The 21226-nt window shown below is 45.7% G+C and overlaps 1 protein-coding gene across 10 annotated transcripts in view; it reads left to right on the top strand.

Annotated features, from left to right (window-relative positions):
* PCM1 (pericentriolar material 1) overlaps positions 1-21226 on the top strand; it is a 229552-nt gene that overhangs the window by 36056 nt on the left and 172270 nt on the right. For 7 of the 10 annotated variants that reach the window (XM_040334550.1, XM_040334544.1, XM_040334515.1 and 4 more), the window contains exons 5-6: positions 19853-20023; positions 20134-20247. The exons of 1 other annotated variant lie outside the window; for it this stretch is intronic. In XM_040334550.1, the coding sequence (XP_040190484.1) occupies positions 19853-20023; positions 20134-20247 (285 nt within the window). The remainder of the gene's footprint in view (positions 1-19852; positions 20024-20133; positions 20248-21226) is intronic. 2 more of the 10 variants (XM_040334558.1, XM_040334573.1) reach the window with 2 other exon arrangements.

Below are 21226 nucleotides of genomic sequence, written 5' to 3'. Positions count from 1 at the left end.
GACTCTGGAGTTTTTTTCTGGCGATTTTTCTCGCTTTTTTTATTATTTTGTTCCTGCATTTTTGAATCCTGCGATTCTTCTATCAACAGCCGACTGGGTGACAGGCTGGGTCCTCGACTCTTGTAGTCCCCCCATGTTCGGCCTTCGAGCGTATGCCGGCCCTCAGCTCAGCTTTGGGACGTCCACAACAGGCCCCATTGCTCCAGGGGCGGCCGGGGAACTTTGGTTCTAGGGCACACATATGACCGGTCTCTATGGCTTTGTCACAGTGTGTCTGGCCGACAGCCATGCCGTTTACGGACGTTGGTTCTGTCTGGGATACCTCCAGCCGGGTAGTCGCAGGACAGGTAAGTAGTGGCCCCTTACTCAGGTAAGTGGTCTGGCTGGTGGTTTCCCTGGGGAGGTCGACTGAGGGTCCGCCCTGCTTTCCTCTCTCCCCTTCCTCTCCCTCCTTCCCCTGACTGGGTAGTGGCTGTGAAGGGGGGCCTCCTGGGTTTTCTTTGTTACCACCGGGGCCCGTGTGTTGTTAGGGGGACTGTGTTGTTACTCTGGGGGGTGCTGCTGTGTGCTGCTGTGTTCTATGAGGTAATTTTTACCTCAGACAGCGGCCGTCTTGGAAATCTCCTTGGTAACGCTGTGATTCTTTTCTGAGGTAACAGACAAAGCAGTCAGGGCTGCTGTGTTCTATGAGGTAATTTTTACCTTAGACAGCGGCCGTCTTGGAAATCTCCTTGGTAACGCTGTGATTCTTTTCTGAGGTAACAGACAAAGCAGTCAGTGCTGCTGTGTTCTATGAGGTAATTTTTACCTCAGACAGCGGCCGTCTTGGAAATCTCCTTGGTAACGATGTGATTCTTCCCTGAGATGACTCGGCACAGCCTCTGGTCAGTTTTAGTGCTGTTACAGTTTTAGTGCTGTGAATCTTCCATGAGGTGAATACACATCACAGTCAGCACATCAGAGCACACCTGAGGTTTTTCAGCTCCCTCTGCAGCTGGGTGGGGTGGTGAATACCGGGGGCCCCCATGCTCTGCAATAGCAGCAAGGAGGTGACCAGTGGGTTTTTTTTGTCCTGCCTTGCAGGGTGGGTGACTCAGCGCTGACACTATGGAACTCAAGCTATGCCTGAGTTAACCCTTAATGCCCCTCCCCCTGCCACATCTGTTATGTTGGCTGTCCTGGGTTTCTTGCCAGGTTTGAAGCAGCTAGTGCCCGGATGGGGGGTAAAAAAGTGCCCCCTCCCTGAAGCCTGCTTCTGGGGATGACACAGAATCGCTGTTTTTTTCTGGTTCTGTTATGTCAGAGGCTGCAGGTTTTAACCCTTATGGATAGTGAGGATGAAGAATTTGTTGGAGCTCTTGTTTCTGCGGTGCGTGAGGCTCTAAAAATTGAGGATGTGGCGGAGACACCTCCGTGTCAGTACCAGCAGACTACCACGCATCGCTGAAGTGTTTCCTTGTGTTCCTTAATTGGACTATATGCACCGCAAAAAGTTTGTCAAAAAACTTTGCAACCCGTTACCCCCTTGAGGGGGGCTTTAAAAAAAAAAAAAAAAAAAAAGTAGGTCTCTCCTCCGCCAGTGGACCCCCCTGTGTCCAGACTGCGCAAGGCCACCACATTGCCTGTGGAAGGGGCTCCTGCATTTCAGGATCCCGCTGATAGGAGAGTGGAGGCCGTGGCCCGCTCCCTATTCACGGTGGTGGGTTCGGCGGTGAGGCCGGCTCTGGCCGGGGCCCTGGCAGGCCCCGACTAAAAGGGCGAAGCTCCTGCTGCAGGAGCTGGAAGAAGGACCTCTAAGGTGGCCTTGGTGATCACCGTTAAGGGTGAACGGTCCTTTTGGGTCTTCCCTGACTGGCATCATTGAGGATGCCACAGGTGGTAAGCGCATGCTGTTCCCACGGTTTGGGAAGGGCTAGGCACCTCGCCCTGTGCAAGGACCCTCCTTGCCTACCTCCGAGCGTTTTTTCGCTCGCCCTGTGCGGTGGGGGTAGGTCTACATGGTGCTTGAATCCCCGCTGCGGGGTAGCAGCGCACCGGATACCGCATGCCTAACAAGTCTGCGGACATACCTGCTTCCGCCTGAAGGTCTGCTCCCGCCCGTGTCTCGGGTGGGAGACTGGCTTCATATTGCGAAGTGTTTTCCTTGGGGTACAAGATTGAGTTTCTCTCTTGTCTGCCAAACAGGTTTTTCCCCTCCGGCTTCTGGCCTCCTCCGGTTCGCCGGTTGACTCCGTCAGGGGCTGTCCAGGATCTTCTGGTCAGGGGAGTGATTGTGCCAGTTCCCTCGTTGGAACGGTCTCGGGGTTTTACTCCATTCTGTTTGTGTCCCCATGGAGGATGGGGCCCGGTCGATCCTGGGCCTCAAGTCCCTCGTTTTGTTTTGTCAGGTTTTTCTGGCATCCTTGGATGTCATGAACGTGTACCTGCATATCCTCAAACCACCAGAGATTCTGTGCTTTGCGGTCGGGGGGGACCATTTTCAATGGTGTCCTTCCCATTCGGCGGGTTTTCGCCAAGGTGCTCGTACCGATACTGGCCCGGCTGTGACAGCGGGGGTTTGTTAACATGGGATGTCTGGACGACATTCTCCTACGAGCTTCTTCGAGCTCTGCATTGGTGGAGCCGTGTCTATCACGTGTCAGGCTCTCCGAGTGTTCGGCTGGTTTCTGGATTGTCCTGAAATCAGGGTTGATTCCGTCTCAGGGATACCTGAGACTGGTCCTGGATTCCTCCGGGGCGGGAGTGTTTTTCTCCTACCGGAAAAACTTCAGACTCTGCTATCTGCTGTGCAGCAGTTGCCGACCCAGAAGCGGTCATCTCTGCGATTCTGCAGGAAGGTTCTGGGTCAGTTGGTAGCCTCTTTCGAGGCGGTTCCGTATGCCCAATTCCACGCCAGGGTACTACGGAGGGAACTGCTGTCACGATGGGACTAGCTTCCGTCATCTCTGGATTACCAGATTCAGTTGAGTCATCTGATCATGTCTCCCCTGGTATGGTGGCTGGCGTTTCCGGTGCTTCGGGCCGGAAAGTCATTTTTCTGCAGGCCACTGGACAGTGGTCACGACGGATGCCAGCCTCTCCGGTTGGGGAGGGGCGCTTGGGGCACCCAGTCAGCCCAGGGGCACTGGACTCAGGTGGAGTCCTGCCTACTGATCAACGTTCTGGAGCTCCGAGCAATCAAGCTTTGCCTTACCAGGTGGTCCCTGGATCTACAGGGCCGACCGGTCAGGATCCTGTCCGATAACACCACGTCCGTGGCGTAGGTTGATCATCAGGGAGGCACACGGAGTTCTGTTGCAGCGACGGGGGTCGCGCGCATCCTTTCGGTGGGCCGAAGGGTCCGTTCCGGCTCTATCGGCCGGGTACATTCCGGGAATACGGAATTGGCTAGCCGACTACCTAAGTCGCACTGCACTGGGCCAAGGAGAGTGGTCTCTCCACCCGCAGGTGTTTCGGGGTCTGTGCCGAAAGTGGGGCACTCCGGACGTGGACCTTCTAGCGTCCCGTCTCTATATCGGTAGGTGCCACGGTTCGTGGCCAGGTTTAAGGACCCGTGGGCGGACGCGTCAGGCGCGTTGGTGGCTCCTTGGGGTCGCTGTCGCCTACTTTACACCTTCCCTCCTCGGAAGCTTCTTCCTCGCCTGCTGCGCAGAGTAGAAGCTGTAGGGATTCTATCGGTCCTGATTGCCCCAGATTGGCCGCGTCGCTTCTGGTACGCGGACCAGGTGCGTCTGCTGGCAGACGCCCCCTAGCGTCTTCCCCTGGGAATTGATTTTCTGTTACAGGGTCCAATCTTCCACCCTGTTTCACAGCCACCGGCCTTAGCGGCGTGGCTGTTGAGAGCCAGGGGCTTAAGGACCGAGGCCTATTGGGCTCGGTGGTCTCTACCGTGCTGCCTGCACGGAGGTCTACCTCACGTAGGTTTTTTCCTCATACATGGAAGGCCTACTTCTCTGTGTGTGGGGAGATGAACTGGCACTCTCGTACATGCGTTGTGTACAGGATTCTGCTGTCTTTGCAGCAGGGAGTGGTTCAGGCTCTCGCCTTACGTACGGTTAGGAGCCAGATTTCTGCTCTGGCTGTTTTTTACTTGCAGCGACCCTTGGCATAGCACTCCTGGGTGCATGCGTTGGGTCAGGGGGTCTGGCAGGTGGCCCCTCCGGTGCGCCCTCCATTACCCCCATGGGACTTGAATTTAGTCCTTTCAGTGCTTCGGGAATGCTTCCTTTGAGGACATTCGGGAGGTTTTTTGTTTTATTGTCACAAAAGGTGATTTTATTTCTGGTAGCAATTTCCTCGATCAGACGGGTGTCTGTCTGTTCTGGTGGCCTTGTCTTGCAAGGCTCCCTGCTTGGTCATCCGTAAGGATGAGGTGGTGCTGCGGCCGCAGCCGTTTTTCTCCCTAAGGTCGTTTCGGCTTTTCACTTGGATGTGGACATTGTTCTTCCATCCTTGTGTCCTCAGCCGAAGAACCCGAAGGAGGCCACTTTACATTCTTTGGATGTGGTTCGGGCCCTTCGAGTTTACTTGTCGGCGACAGCTCCGTTCCGGATGTCGGACTCGCTGTTCGTGTCTGTGTCCGGTCCCAGTAAGGGCCTGGCAGTTTCGTCGGCCACCATTTCCAGGTGGATCCGACGGATTGTGCTTCAGGCCTATGCCCTGAAGGGCGGGCGCCCCCCTTTCGGGTCAGGGCGCATTCGACCAGGGAGATCGGGGCCTCTTGGGCTTTCCGACACCAAGCCTCTGTGTTACTGGTGTGTAAGGCTGCGACCTGGTCGTCGGTCCACGCTTTTTCAAAGTTTTATATGGTGGATGTGAGTGCATCTTCGGATGCCTCCATTGGCCGCAGGGTGTTACAGGCGGCAGTTTAAGGTTGGAGTTCCTCCGTTGAGTAACTCCGGTTTTTGTTTGGGGTGTAACCTGTTTTTGCTGTGTTATTTTTCCCACCCCTCGAATTTTTTTTGACACTGCTTGGGGACGTCCTTAAGGTCAATGAAGGCTGTGTCCGTCTATGAACGAAAGAGAAAAAAGGATTTTTGTACTCACCGTAAAATCCATTTCTCTGAGTTCAAAGACGGACACAGCACCCACCCCTCCTTTGTTTGTACTGCTTGTTACGAACTGAGGCTGCTAAAGCAGGGTGTGGGTTATGCCTGGGGGAGCCACGCCCCCTGGGAGGAGCAGCATGAAGGAAAGTTTTTAACACCTTAAGTGCTGTAGAATTCTGCCTAAATCTCCTGGTAGGAAGAAGCATAACCCTAAGGTCAATGAAGGCTGTGTCCGTCTATGAACTCAGAGAAATGGATTTTACGGTGAGTACAAAAATCCTTTTTTTTCAATGCACTGTATATCCCATAATACGGATACAACACACCTTGACAGTACTGTATACTCTTTGTGAGTGCATTTGACTTATTCTTTTAATAAAGTGGCGTTTTGACATATTACACTATGATGGGGGCTATCTCTCGCCATTATTTTCTTGTCTGCCCTGTGACCTGGCTAAGCGGCGTGGCATTCATTCATCCATCCATCTCAAGGCTGATTTGTTACACTTTTATGTATGGATGGTCATACCTCCAGCTCTGCAGCTCTCATTGGCCATCTTATGACTCATCCCACCCCCCTCCCTTTCTGGCAAAGGCAAGAGATAGAGAGCTATGCATGATGTCCTAAGCCTAGGTTTTTTACCAGTCAAGAAACAGGAAGTGGGCTGTATAAGGTATTTACTATTCAAAGTTAAAACAAGGACAGAAGATTTAATAGATGGAAAGTTTAAAAAAAAAAAAGGTCCGCTTTAATACTAAAGTGAAAACACATTGTACCTGTATTACAATTCAATCCTTGTGTTTTCTGTTCTCACTTCGCTATTCTACTGCATTGCATCATGTACTGTATTGAGGCAGCCCATATCAATGACCGGACTTCTAACACGCTAGAATGGCCACAAAGCATTTTTTTTTCTATTGTGGTACACCACTAAGATTTGGGACCACATTGTGCTAACTTGTGTAATGTGTGTTAAAGTTGAAGTAAGCACACTCAATCACCACAAACTTTTTAATTCATACACTGATAGCATTAATAAATACATAGGAAGGTTTATTATATTTACATGTTAACTTTTTTTTTTTTTTCAACATTTCTTCAGTTGGTTTCTGTCCTAGGCCAAAAATTATCTTAACCACTTCCGGACCGCCGCATGTACATATACGTCGGCAGAATGGCACGGACAGGCACATTGGCGTACATATACGTCGGCAGAATGGCATGGACAGGCACATTGGCGTACCTGTACGTCCCTGCCTAGACGTGGGTCGGGGGTCCGACCCCCCCCCCCCCCTTGTACTTGGGGCGGTCCCCGTGGCTCTGGGAGCGATCCGGGATGAGGGGGCGGCGGTTCGTTTTTGTCCGCCCCTCACGATCGCTCCTAGTTCATGCGCGTCCTCCTCCGCCCTCCTCTGCCTGCACTGTAAACACAGGCAGAGGAGGAAGTGATGTCACCGCTCCTCCCGTCGGTGTTTTCGTCCGGCGGAGGAGCGTAGACATCACAACAGTGAGTACACAAGCACTACACTGACACCTGTACACATAGGCACACAAATCCCCACCCCCCGGTCGCCCCCCCCCCCCTGTCACACTGTCACTAAATAGCAGTGCATTTAGTGTCAGGCAGTTAGTGTTAGGTCCAGGGTAGCCCCCTCCCCCCCCCCCCCAATAAAGGTTTTAACCCCTTGATCACCCCCTAGTTGACCCTTTCACCCCCTTTTGCCAGCGTCACTAAGAGATCGTTTTTCTGATCGCTGTATTAGTGTCGCTCGTGCCGCTAGGTAGCTAGTTCTTTTTTGAGGTTCGCCGCCATGTTTTTATAGCGTTAGAAAATTTATGGGGGTACCTAACGCTATAAAAACATGGCGGCGAACCTCAAAAAATAACTGGCTACCTAGCGGCACTAGCGACACTAATACAGCGTTCAGAAAAACGATTGCTTAGTGACACTGGCAATAGGGGGTGAAAGGGTTAATTCTAGGAGCAATCAGAGGTTAAAACCTTTATTAGGTACCCCCATACATTTTCTAATAAAGGTTTTAACCCCTGATTGCCCCTAGAGTTAACCCTTTCACCCCCTATTGCCAGCGTCACTAAGCGATCGTTTTTCTGATGTATTAGTGTCGCTGGTGCTGCTAGGTAGCTAGTTAGTGCCAGTAACGCTTACACCCACGCGCAAAGCATACTCCCCCCATATGTGGAATTACACCCCAAAATGCATTCTTCTGCTTCTCCTGAGTACGGGGATACCACATGTGTGAGACTTTTTGGGAGCCTAGCCGCGTACGGGACCCCAAAAACCAATCACCGCCTTCAGGCTTTCTAAGGGTGTAAATTTTTGATTTCACTCCTCACTACCTATGACAGTTTCGAAGGCCATAAAATGCCAAAATAGCACAAAAAAACCCAAATTACCCCATTTTGGAAAGTAGACACCCCAAGCTATTTGCTGAGAGGGGTGTCGAGTCCATGGAATATTTTATATTTTGACACAAGTTGCGGGAATATGATAAACTGATTTTTTTTTTGCACAAAGTTGTCACTAAATGATATATTGCTCACACATGCCATGGTTATATGTGGAATTGCACCCCAAAATACATTCTGCTGCTTCTCCTGAGTACGGGGATACCACATGTGTGGGACTTTTTGGGAGCCTAGCCGCGTACGGGACCCCAAAAACAATCACCGCCTTCAATATTTGTGTGAGTGAAATCAAAAATTTTTGTCCTTAGAAATCTTGAAGGTGGTGATTGGTTTTCGGGGTCCCGTACGCGGCTAAGCTCCCAAAAAATCCCACACATGTGGTATCCCCGTACTCAGGAGAAGCAGCAGAATGTATTTTGGGGTGCAATTCCACATATAACCATGGCATGTGTGAGAAATATATCATTTAGTGACGTTTTGTAATTTTTTTATTTTTTTTTGGTCAATATTCAATCACTTGGGGAAAAATAATTAAATATTCCATGGACTCAACATGCCTCTCAGCAAATAGCTTGGGGTGTCTTCTTTCCAAAATGGGGTCATTTGGGGGGGGGGGTTGTTTGCCATCTTGGCATTTTATGGCCTTCAAAACTATCATAGGTAGTGAGGAGTGAAATCAAAAATTTATGCCCTTAGAAATCTTGAAGGCGGTGCTTGGTTTTCGGGGCCCCGTACGTGGCTAGGCTCCCAAAAAGTCCCACACATGTGGTATCCCCGTACTCGGGAGAAGCAGCAGAATGTATTTTGGGGTGCAATTCCACATATAACCATGGCATGTGTGAGCAATATATCATTTAGTGGCAACTTTTTGTAAATTTTTTTTTTTTATTTGTCATTCAATCACTTGGGACAACAACGAAAAATATTCAATGGACTCAACATGCCTCTCAGCAGTTTCCTTGGGGTGTCTACTTTCCAAAATGGGGTAATTTGGGGGGTTTTGTACTGCCCTGCCATTTTAGCACCTCAATAAATGAGATAGGCAGTCATAAAATAAAAGCTGTGTAAATTCCAGAAAATGTACCCTAGTTTGTAGACGCTATAATTTTTGCGAAAATCAATAAATATACACTTATTGCGATTTTTTTTTTTTTTTTTTACTAAAGACATGTGGCTGAATAAATTTTTGGCCTAAATGTTTGACTAAAATGTTTGTTTATTCGATATTTTTTACTTTTTGTTATAAGAAAAATCATTTTTTTTCAAAATTTTCAGTCTTTTTCCGTTTTATATCGCAAAAAATAAAAATCGCAGAGGCAATCAAATACCATCAAAAGAAAGCTCTATTTGTGGGAAGAAAAGGACGCAATTTTTTTTTTGGTACAACATTGCATGACCGTGCAATTACCAGTTAAAGGGGTGGTTCCCCCGAAATTCATTTTTAAAAAAAAAAATCCTTTCTCCCGCTTAGTACGTGTACAATAATGTACTCGCCCGTCCCAGGAATCTAGGCCCAGCTTTCTTAATTCATCAGAAGGTAAACTTTATAAAATACAGCGATGGACGTTTTCATCTTAGCTCCTGGCATTCTGAAGCAGGCGCGCTGTCAGCACTGCACAGTACTGTGACAACGGCGCAGCGTCCTGAAAAGGAGTCGCCCGCCCCCTTCAATGTACACACATCGTGACGCTGCATTCCCAAGAAGCATAGCGGCTATGCTGGGAAGAAATAGACACGCCCAGCCCCACTCACAGACCAGGAAGTGCCTGCTTCACAGACCATAAAGACAGGTAAACAAACGTTTTAAAAAATTTTGTTTGGTGAACGGTTTTTAGGCTAACTGTGCCCTTGTGTTTAAGGTTAAGTTGTTAGATAGGTGGAACCTCCACTTTAAAGCAGCACAGTGCCAAATTGTGAAAACACCTTGGGTCTTTAGGCAGCATATTGGTCCGGTCCTTAAGTGGTTAAACATCCCTTGAACCTTCATGGACATTTTCTCAGCTAAGCACACCCTCTTGCTGGCATGCCTGAGCTAAGGGCACATTGATTGCAGGAACTAAATTCTACATAAATCATCTTCACTTACTCAATATAGCAACGGCTACAAATGTGATGGGGTGTGTTTTTTCAAAGTGACTTCTCAACAAACTAAAGCATGGAGATATGGATGGATGATTGCAAATGCAACCCACAATAAACAGTGTTTTTTTGACCCCATGATAATATTTAAATCAACCTTTTCTCAAGCTTTTTAACAATGATGAACCCTTAATGTTTTTTAGATTTAGAGCGCCCCTCCTAATTACTACCGTGTTTCCCCGAAAATAAGACACCGTCTTATATTTATTTTTCCTCCAGAAATCACACTATGGCTTATTTTTGGGGGATGTCTTATTTTTTTTACCGGCAAGTATGGTACAACAGTATGGTATAACAATCTACATTTATTCAACTATCCCCTGGTGTTTGTGTGGGGTGAGAGACTGTTGCTGGTCAGTGCTGGGGAGAAGCTTTACTTCTTCCCCTGAGTACAGAGCGTCCTTCTCTTCACTTCACTGTACCTTACCGTATTTATGGGGCTGCCGACACCTCTCCGGTCACTTAGAGATACCGTGGAGCAGATAAAAAGGGCTGCACGACTTCTTTACAGCTCCTGAGCTCTGCACCAGTACAGTACGCCTATCACGTCTTGTTTTCCCACCCGCGCCGCTACGCATACGACACGCCATCACTACATCTTATTTTCGGGGATTCGACACGCCATCGCTACGTCTTATTTTTGGGGGGATGTCTTATATTTTGATCTTGCTTCGAAATCCCGCTACGGCTTATTTTCGGAGTACGTCTTATTTTCGGGGAAACACGGTATGTCTACCACCGCTCACTGTACATTTGCATGAATAGAAATAAGGAAGAATAAAGAATGTGGTGTTCTTGGCATATTTAACTTCCAGAGCTGCTCTATACAACATTATTTTTAGAAATAAAAGTGAAAGGAAAACAATAACGGGAATGGCCAGAAAAAAGACAGTGAAAATTTGTAGTTTTCCAACATTTTGTGGTCTATGTAAAAATGCCCTCCTTATAGTTTTGGTCTGTGAAGTGCCCCCTTATTTTGGTGGTCAGTGGTAGAATGGCCTCTTGAAAGTTGTGACCAGAGGGAAGAATGCCCATTTTCATTGGTGGTCTAAAAATCGCTAAAAACATACTTTGTACTTCTTTAAAATTTTATACTAATTTACCTGAGAGTCAGAAATTTCCTATTTTTTAAGAAAAGCCTAAGGCTGCTTTGACACTGGGGCGTTTTTCGGGCACTATAACACTAGAAATAGTGCCTGCACAGCACCCTGAAAAAGCTGCTGCTGCTGCGGTGCGCTCGCAGGACGCTCAAAGCCCTCCCTTTTGCATTTTTGAGGTGCTGTAGGAGCGGTCAATACACCTCTCCTAAAGCGCCCCTGCTCATTGAAATCAATGGGCAGCTCCTCCGAACTGCTGGCAATGTGCTGCTGCGGCGGCGCTTTGCATGCAGTTTTAACACTTTTTCGGGCGCTAGCGGGGGTTAAAAGCACCCCACTAGTGGCTGAAAGGCACCACAAAAATGACAGTAAAGCTATAAATAGCGGCGCTTTACTGCCAATGCCCACGACACCTCAGTGTGAAAACAGCCTAACAACTTCTGCAGGAACCCTGTTTGAAAATGGCTTATGTAAGGTATAGGTGATAGGCTGCATTGATCTGTTTGGTTGGTGTTGTAATTAGACGTGGATTCCAGTTGCCTAAAAATTACCCTACATATTTTCCTAAAGCCCTAAGGTGTTTTTTTTTTTTTTTTTTTTAACTTCATGCATTCTCTCCATTAAGGTAAAAATTCTTCTGTGTCCAGGATATCCCCCATCTCCTCCTCCTTAAACTTGCCTAAGCCCAATCTTGATCCAGCGCTGTGCACAAGAGCAGCAGATCAACTCTCTCCCTGCTCACAGGGCAGATTGATAGCAGCAATACAATCTAATCCTTTGACGAGGGAGCATGTGGGGTGGGGCTGAGCCGCACTGTCTGTGTCTATGGCTGCAGGTAGTGGGGCTTGGGGGGTGAGCCCACACAAGTACATGCTCTAGCAAGAGGCTTGCTGGGGGGGGGGGGGTTGGAAGGTGGGAGAAGCAAGGAGTGCCAGTGGAGGACCCCAGAAGAGGATTGGGCTGCTCTGTGAAAAACATTGCACAGAGCAGGCCAGCATAACATGTTAGTTTTGTAAGGTTGAAGGTTTAAAATCATTTTAATGTTGCTCTTTTTGTTTGCATACCACATTTTAGTAAATATAAGCTGGTCATACACTATTTTTAGGGTGTTTTTTTTTCTTTTAGTCTGCAGGCTGTGCAAAAAAAAAAGCTCGCTAATTACTCTATCCCCACTATACAGCGTGGATGGAGGAATCTCCTTCTGTGCTTATTATATTCCCACATCTACTACAGGTGACAGTGAGAATACCTGAACATCAGCTGCATCTGTTTTTTAAAATCTAGGAGGTAAAGTGGTTGTAAACCTCAGACATGAAATCTGAGGAAAGCATATCCCTCTATAGTGTGTACATGTGTCAGTTAAAAGCAGTAAAGCAGCCCAAGGTTTGATTCTCCTTCCTTCCACTATGGATGGAAGAAAAGCAAATTGTTTGACTTCCTCATCAACACAGCCAGTGTTTATTGGGAATGCCTCCCGCAGCGCTAATGTGTTCTACTGGTGGGGCGGAGGGAGCCCTCCCAGCCAGCACAACATAGTGATTACTGCTCGTGGTGATGGCAACCAGCAGTAATCGCATGTAAATAAAAAAAAAAAATCAGACTGTACCCAAGACAATTGATGGATCAACTTGAGTACTGCCTGCTCATAGATGGATCAAATCTTGGCTCATCCCTGCTGAACTGGCTGAATTTCTGTCCGTGGATTGCTTGCTTTAAGGTCCCTTACACACTGGCGATCCGACCAGGTCCACCGGTCAGTTTTTTTAGGTGGATCTGTTCAGATGGTCTATGTATTCCTATGGGCTGGCGGGTGTGAATGAACTTGTGTCCATTTATATCCCCATATCCCCCTACCTCCTAACCAATCAGGGGAACGAATAGGATATGTTCCCTTGTGCAGATTGGAAGGCAATCGAGTGTAAACGGACAGTCGGTCTGTTTTACACCTGGTCGTCCAGAGAGCAGAGCAGGCACAGTCCATGTCTGCTCTGCATAAACTAAGCGGACCTAGACCCGTTATTCGTCAACCTTACTCTGCTCAACAGGGTATCGGTGGACAGATCCCCTGCTGAGCAAAGCGGATTTCGTCCCATGTAAAAGTGGCCTTGTGTCTGCTGTTTTGTTTCTCTGCTGTCTGCATGAATCACATCTGACAAGTTATACTACTGTATGTACACAGAACATTACAGTACCCAAGCAACCATTCATATTCCTCGCTTGATGTGAAACAACAAACTTGGTTGTTATAGACATGTTATCCATTTTTACTTAAATGCCTCTTATTCCGCTAAATAAGAGTGACTACAAAAAGCAGTGTTAATTGGACCTGTGCATCTCTTGCCCATGCTAGATTTACTTTTACCATGATATGATTGGCTTGTTAGTTATGGCACAAAAATTATGCAAAATATATTATATGTTGACTTGCAATTATAACTGTAGATCTCTATTATTGTTGTGGATGAGTTTAACACAGGTTTTGTGCATTTCTTTTTGTTCTGTTCCATATACACTCACCAGCCACTTTATTAGGTACACCTTGCTAGTACCGGGGTTGAACCCACTTTTGCTTTCAGAACTGCCTTAATTCTTTGTGGCATCATTTATCAATATTTTGGAAACATTCTGTTCTACCCTATCCCAAACGTGCTTTATTGCAGCCCTCAAAATTTCCACTCGCCTGCTAGCATTTGGCGAGTGGATTTAAGCTGGGGGCGAGTGATGACAGGGCTGCATGACCAATGTCCCTTCAATCTGTGCCTACACTTAGAGCTCCGATGCGATTGGCGGCAGAAGAGGAAAGGTGCATGCTCGGGAAAAGTAGTCTGGTGAGCCGCGCACAGGCAGAGCAGTAAACAGGTGCTCTCCTTACAATTCTCATTAAGCCATGGGACCTAACAGTATGACCTCTCTGAGCTTGCCCCTCCCCCCCCCCTCCGACCAATGTAGCTGGAGAGCAGAGAGCAGGAAGTAATGAGTCAGGTGGAGGATTGCGAAAATTACCACTCCGGGTGTCCCAGGTAGGCAGTGCAGCGCTCACTGAAAGTTGCCCTGACATGAGAGTGGCAGCCTTCTAGTTTGTGCAGTTTTCTTCTCCTTGTGCTCTATGTAGGTGTCCAGCAGTTCAGCCTGAGCACTGTAAGCAGACTGGTCTCAATGTGTGCTGTGGGGTGTCAGTGCGCTGTGCTATGGTGTCAACGGCTGTGCAGTTGTGTGGATCTCGGCTCTGGATTGTTTACCTCCCGCTGTGCTGCAGCTCCTCCCCTCACTGCCAGCCTGAATAAAAGGTGGGAAGTGGGGAAATGCCAGTGTGGAGCCGCACACACAGGCTCCTGATGATGAGATGAATAGGAGAGGGAGAGAGAGGATGGATGGATGGATGGGAGTTGCAGAGGAGACAGCAAGAGAATGGGGAAGAGATCCAGTTCTAGTGCCCTGTCCCTCTGGTCTGTCCCCAGTGCCCTGTCCCTCTGGTCTGTCCCCAGTGCCCTGTCCCATTTTGTTTTGGTAATTTTTAATTGTGTAAATTGATTCTGCATAAAACATTTAACAATGTCATTCCATGAGATCTACGAAGAATCAACAACAAGTGGGACACAATCATGAAGTGGAACAAAATTTATTGGATATTTCAAACTTTTTTAACAAATAAAAAACTGAAAAATTGGGTGTGCAAAATTATTCAGCCCCCTTAAGTTAATACTTTGTAGCGCCACCTTTTGCTGCGATTACAGCTGTAAGTCGCTTGGGGTATGTCTCTATCAGTTTTGCACATCGAGAGACTGAAATGTTTGCCAATTCCTCCTTGCAAAACCGCTCAAGCTCAGTGAGGTTGGGTGGAGAGCGTTTGTGAACAGCAGTTTTCAGTTCTTTCCACAGATTCTCGATTGGATTCAGGTCTGGACTTTGACTTGGCCATTCTAACACCTGGATATGTTTATTTGTGAACCATTCCATTGTAGATTTTGCTTTATGTTTTGGATCATTGTCTTGTTGGAAGACAAATCTCCGTCCCAGTCTCAGGTCTTTTGCAGACTCCATCAGGTTTTCTTCCAGAATGGTCCTGTATTTGGCTCCATCCATCTTCCCATCAATTTTAACCATCTTCCCTGTCCCTGCTGAAGAAAAGCAGGCCCAAACCATGATGCTGCCACCACCATGTTTGGCTTTCTTCTTGCCACTCTTCCATAAAGGCCAGATTTGTGCAGTATAGGACTGATGGTTGTCCTATGGACAGAGTCTCCCACCTCAGCTGTAGATCTCTGCAGTTCATCCAGAGTGATCATGGGCCTCTTGGCTGCATCTCTGATCAGTCTTCTCCTTGTATGAGCTGAAAGTTTAGAGGGACGGCCAGGTCTTCGTAGATTTTCAGTGGTCTGATACTCCTTCCATTTCAATATTATCACTTACACAGTGCTCCTTGTGATGTTTAAAGCTTGGGAAATCTTTTTGTATCCAAATCCGGCTTTAAACTCCTCCACAACAGTATCTCGAACCTGCCTGGTGTGTTCCTTGTTCTTCATGATGCTCTCTGCGCTTTAAACGGACCTCTGAGACTATCACAGTGCAGGTGCATTTATACAGAGACTTGATTACACACAGGTGGATTCTATTTATCATTAATCATTTGGGTCAACATTGGATCATTCAGAGATCCTCTCTGAACTTTTGGAGAGAGTTTGCTGCACTTAAAGTAAAGGGGCTGAATAATTTTGCACGCCCAATTTTTCAGTTTTTTATTTGTTAAAGTTTGAAATATCCAATAAATTTCGTTCCACTTCATGATTGTGTCCCACTTGTTGTTGATTCTTCAAAAAAAATAAAAAAATTACAGTTTTATATCTTTATGTTTGAAGCCTGAAATGTGGCAAAAGGTCGCAAAGTTCAAGGGGGCCGAATACTTTCGCAAGGCACTGTAAATGCAGGGGAAAAAAAAAAAAAAATATATATATATATATATATATATATATATATATATATATATATATATATATATATATATATATATATATATATATATATATATATATATATATATATATATATATATATATATATATATATATATATATATATTGATTAATACTGCCAAACCATAAGTCTAATTGAGCAGATGTAAAAACTCCTTCAGACGAAAGAGGAATTAGGCTGGTATCTGATGCTAGGTTTATATGGCTGCATAGTCATGTGACCAATGAGTCCTACTCTGCCAGAGAAGATCACTTAGGCTACCAGACGCTCAAAATATGGGATGACACTCTCGAAGAATCTTGTCTTCTGATACTGCTGGACCTTAGTGCGGCGTTTGACACAGTAGATCACAAAATCTTGCTGACTCGGCTCACAGAGGAAGCCAGATTCGCAGACTCAGATCTACCTTGGTTCTCCTCATTTCTGGAAAAACAATCCCAGACAGTGAAACTAGGATCTTTCACTTCAGAAGCACGTACCCCCCTGTCGCCCATGTTATTCAATATTTACCTTCGCCCACTCCTCAAAATTATCAGTAACCAGGATCTACTCTACAATTCCTACACCGATGATACTCGGCTCTACTTTCGTATAAACAACAAAAAGGACCATTACCTCGGACTAGAAAAATCCCTCACTTTGATAGACAACTGGATGACGGAGATACACCTCAAACTCAATGGATCAAAAACAGAACTCCTTCTGGTCCATGCAAACACAAGAAGAACGGCCAGGACAACATGGTCGCCCCCGCCGATATTTGGACAGACCTTTACCCCCAGCACCAAAGTCAAAAGTCTAGGAGTCGTTTTTGACTCCGACATGACAATGGATACTCAAATTGGGTCAGTAGTCAGTGGGTCTCGCCATCTCCTGCGTCTAATAAGAAGACTCATGCCCTTCATTCCGAAAAAAGACACTGCAGTAGTAGTGGGAACTCTAATAAACTCCAAGCTTGACTATGCTAACTCCCTGTACCTAGGTCTCCCAAAATACCAGATTGCCCATCTGCAAGTCGTCCAGAACACAGCAGCGCGACTGGTAACAGGCAAAAAACAATGGGAATTAATTTCCCCCTCCCTGAGGTCCCTCCATTGGCTGCCCGTCAAGGACCGAATCACATTCAAGGCCCTCTGTCTGACACACGTGTACAAGGCATCGCCTCCCAATATCTATGTGAGAAAATAAAATACCACAACACCAATCGCGTTCTCTGATCAGTTAACCAAAATCTACTACAAATCCCCAAGGCCCGTTACAAGAGCAAAGGAGAACGAAGATTTGCAGTCCAAGGACCTCGACTGGAACTCATTACCAACTCGTATCCGAACGGAAGAGAATCACCAGGCCTTCAGAAAAAAACTCAAGACCCATCTTTTCTGAAGGCTAAATAAAAGGAAAATGGATGCCAAGCGCCTTGAGGCGATTCAGTTCGCATTTGTAGAGGTATATGTTATTCACTCACTCAGTATCCTCCATGTGCCTGTCCACAAATGACCTCACTTCTTGTGCGTAGGGGCGCACACAGCGGCATCAGAAACGCAGCCAGGTGCAGGCATGAGCATCATTTCTGGGACCGGAAGTGCCGCTCATGCCTGCGCCTGATCGTGTGACGTTTTTAATCCCTGAAGATGACCATTTGTTGAAACTTGTTAGGATTTCTATGTCCATTCAGTTCAGTTGTATAGTGGAACCTTGAAATACGGTCATAATCCGCAGAGTTTACCCCATAGAAGTCAATGAAAAACAAAAATTATTTGTTCCGCATTTTCTATGGCATGCCATACCGCATGTGGCCAGAGGTGGGGGGTGCTGGAGAGCCTTCAGAAAAACTCGCGGACAGCACTCGCAAATAGAGTCAGGATTTAAAGAAAATGCTTGTTAACCGTGTTGCACGCAATCCGAGGTTTCACTGTACTTTACATACATGGTGTTTACTACTGTGTGACTTTTTATTCTTATAGTGTTGTTAAAATGTTTTTCCTCCTTCTTCTTTTTTTTTTTTTTTTTTTTTTTTTGTCTTTTTTTATTTTCATATATTGTCATATCACATTTTGTAACCATCTACTTTTTACATCAGTTTCATTCTTCTTTTTTTTTTTTTTTTTAATCCCCTGGGTATCGTATAGTTACAATTCTCGTCCATACCCCATTGTGGGTTTTTGAAGCATAGTGCATTATCCTGCTGGAAGTAGCCATCAGTAGAGGGGTACACTGTGGTCATAAAGGGATGGACATGGTCAGTCACACAATGGTTAATTGGTACCAAGAGAGCAAAAGTGTGCCAAGAAAAGAACCCCACATCATTGCACCACCACCAGCCTGAATTGTTGATACAAGGCAGGATGGATCCATGCTTTCATGTTTGCCCAAAATTCTGACCCTACCATTTGAATGTTAAAGCTGAAATCGACTTGTCAGACGAGGCAATGTTTTTGCAAACTTATATTGTCCAATTTTGGTGAGCCTGTCCAATTTATAGCCTTGGTTGTAATGAGTGGTTGCATTTCTATCATCTCTGCCCGTTTTTCCTGACCTTGGCAAGGCATTGTTGTCCACACAACTGCTGCTCACAGGATATTTTCTCTTTTTCGGACCATTCTCTGTAAACCCTAGAGATGGTTGTGCGTGAATATGCCAGTAGATCAGCTGTTTTTTAAATACTCAGACCAGTCTTTCTGGCACCAACAGCCATGCCCCGTTCAGTTATTTAAACCCCCTTTCATTCCCATTCTAATGCACGATTTTTACTTTGGCAAGTTTTCTTCACCACGTCTAGATGCCTAAATGCATTGAGTTCCTGCCATGTGAACGGCTGATTAGCAATTTGTTACCAAGCAATTGAACAGGTGTACCTAATAAGGTGGCCGGTAAGTGTTGTATTGCTTATCTAAAGCCTAGTACACACTACTAGTTTTCGGTTCATGAGCCGCCGGCTTCCATGCACACAAGCCAAATGTCGGCTGGTTTCTATTAACCACTTACCCCCCGGACCATATTGCTGCCCAAAGACCAGAGTACTTTTTGCGATTCGGGACTGCGTCGCTTTAACAGACAATTGCGGGGTCGTGCGACGTGGCTCCCAAACAAAATTGGCGTCCTTTTTTTCCCACAAATAGAGCTTTCTTTTGGTGGTATTTGATCACCTCTGCGTTTTTTATTTTTTGCGCTATAAACAAAAATAGAACGACAATTTTGAAAAAAATTAATATTTTTTACTTTTTGCTGTAATAAATATCCCCCAAAAATATATAAAAAAACATTTTTTTTCCTCAGTTTAGGCCGATACGTATTCTTCTACATATTTTTCGTAAAAAAAAAATCGCAATAAGCGTTTATTGATTGGTTTGCGCAAAAGTTATAGCGTTTACAAAATAGGGGGTATTTTTATGACATTTTTATTAATATTTTTTTTTACTAGTAATGGCGGCGATCAGCGATTTTTTTTTTTCGGTATTGCGACATTATGGCGGACACTTCGGACATTTTTGACACATTTTTGGGACCATTGGCATTTTTATAGCGATCAGTGCTATAAAAATGCATTAGATTACTATAAAAATGCCACTGGCAGTGAAGGGGTTAACACTAGGGGGCGGGGAAGGGGTTAAGTATGCCTGGGTGTGTTCTTACTGTGGGGGGGGGGGGGGGGTGGCCTTACTAGGGGAAACACTGATCTTCTGTTCATACATTGTATGAACAGAAAATCAGCATTTCCCCTGCTGACAGGAACGAGAGCTGTGTGTTTACACACACAGCTCCCGTTCCCCGCTCTGTACCGAGCGATCGCGTGTGCCCGGCGGCGATCGCGCCCGCCGGGCACACGCACGGGAGCGGGGGGCGAAAAAAAGGCAGGACGTCATAGTACGTGGTCTCGCCTAGGAGAGCCACCTTGTGGACGTATTATGACGGTGCGGCGACGGCAAGTGGTTAAACTGGTCGATGTTGCCCGACATTCGGCCTGTGTTTACTAGGCTTTACTGTGTGCATGTGATTCAGGGAAATCTAATTACAAGACTGTAAAAAGACTAATTCTACTTTCTACTTTTTATTTATCCCAAATTAGGATTACTCTAAAAATCTATTTGTTCTTTTATAATGTGCCTAGCTGACAGAAATAAAATGGAAGTTCCTCATCTGGTAGTTACCGTTCATGCCTTTTTCTATAGGTTGTGAGTAGACTTGTACAGATTCGCAACTATATCTCTAAGGCCAGTTCTATGAGAGATGACCTTGTTGAGAAAAATGAAAGGTCTACAAATGTGGAACGCTTGTCAAACTTAATTGGCCATCTAAAAGCCCAGGAAAAGTGTTGCCTTACATTTCTTCAAAAAATGCTTGTAAGTCTGACTTTTACTGACTGCATGTTACATGTTTAAAGAAGTTTTAAAAAAGTGTACTTTGTCTCTCGACTGTTTCTTCAATCTTTTATACTAATACCATATTTCAGACTAGTGAAAATGAGGAGGATACCCGCACTATAGATTCAGCAATGGGATCAGGTTCTTTAGCTGAGAGCACATCACTAAACGTTGATGTGCAGTCTGAGGCTTCAGATACCACGGTAAGCACCCTTTTCAACCACCTGGTTCCTTTTTAAGTATGTAAGCCCCTTCAGTTTAGATTTGTGTTCAAGTGGAAGGTTTGTCATACTCCATAGCATTTTTGGAAAACAATTCATTAGTAATTATTACTATATAATGCACTTCCCCTGAATTTGTGATTAAACTTGGTAAAACTAATTTGACAATCATTACACAGAAGTTCAGAAACCTTGTCCAAGATGTAAAACTTGGCACGTATTTACTATTATTATGACTATTGATGAAACCACACATTTGATCAAAAACGTAGAGTGCCTTGCAAAAGTATTCACCCTCTTGGCTTTTTACCTATTTTGTTACATTACAGCCTTTAGTTCAATGTTTTTTTAATCTGAATTATATGTGATGGATCAGAACACAATAGTCTAAGTTGGTGAAGTAAAATTATAAAAATATATACATATTTTTTTTTATTTCTGAAAAAATAGTTAATTGGCATGTGCGTATGTATTCACCCCCTTTGTTGTAAAGCCCATAAAAAGCTCTGGTGCAACCAGTTGCTTTCGGAAGTCACATAATTGGTAAAATGATGTCCACCTGTGTGCAATCTAAGTGTCACATGATCTGTCATTACATGTACACATCTTTTTTGAAAGGCCCCAGAGGCTGCAACACCTAAGCAAGAGGCACCACTAACCAAACACTGCCATGAAGACCAAGGAACTCTTCAAACAAGTAAGGGACAATGTTGAAGTACAATTCAGGGCCAGGTTATAAAAAAAATATCCAAATCTTTGACGATCCCTAAGAGCATCATCAAATCTATCATAACCAAATGGAAAGAATGTGGCCCAAAAAACAAACCTGCGAAGAAACGGCTGTACACCAAAACTCACGGACCAGGAAAAGACATTAATCAGAGGGGCAGCACAGAGACCTAAGGTAACCCTGGAGGAGCTGCAGAGTTCTACAGCAGAGACGAGTATCTGTACACAGGAT

The sequence above is a fragment of the Rana temporaria genome, chromosome 1, assembly GCF_905171775.1.
Source record: "Rana temporaria chromosome 1, aRanTem1.1, whole genome shotgun sequence".
NCBI classification, from domain to species: Eukaryota; Metazoa; Chordata; class Amphibia; order Anura; family Ranidae; genus Rana; species Rana temporaria.
Note: the sequence above shows the minus strand (reverse complement) of the source record. Positions and strands in the feature narration are given on the sequence as shown.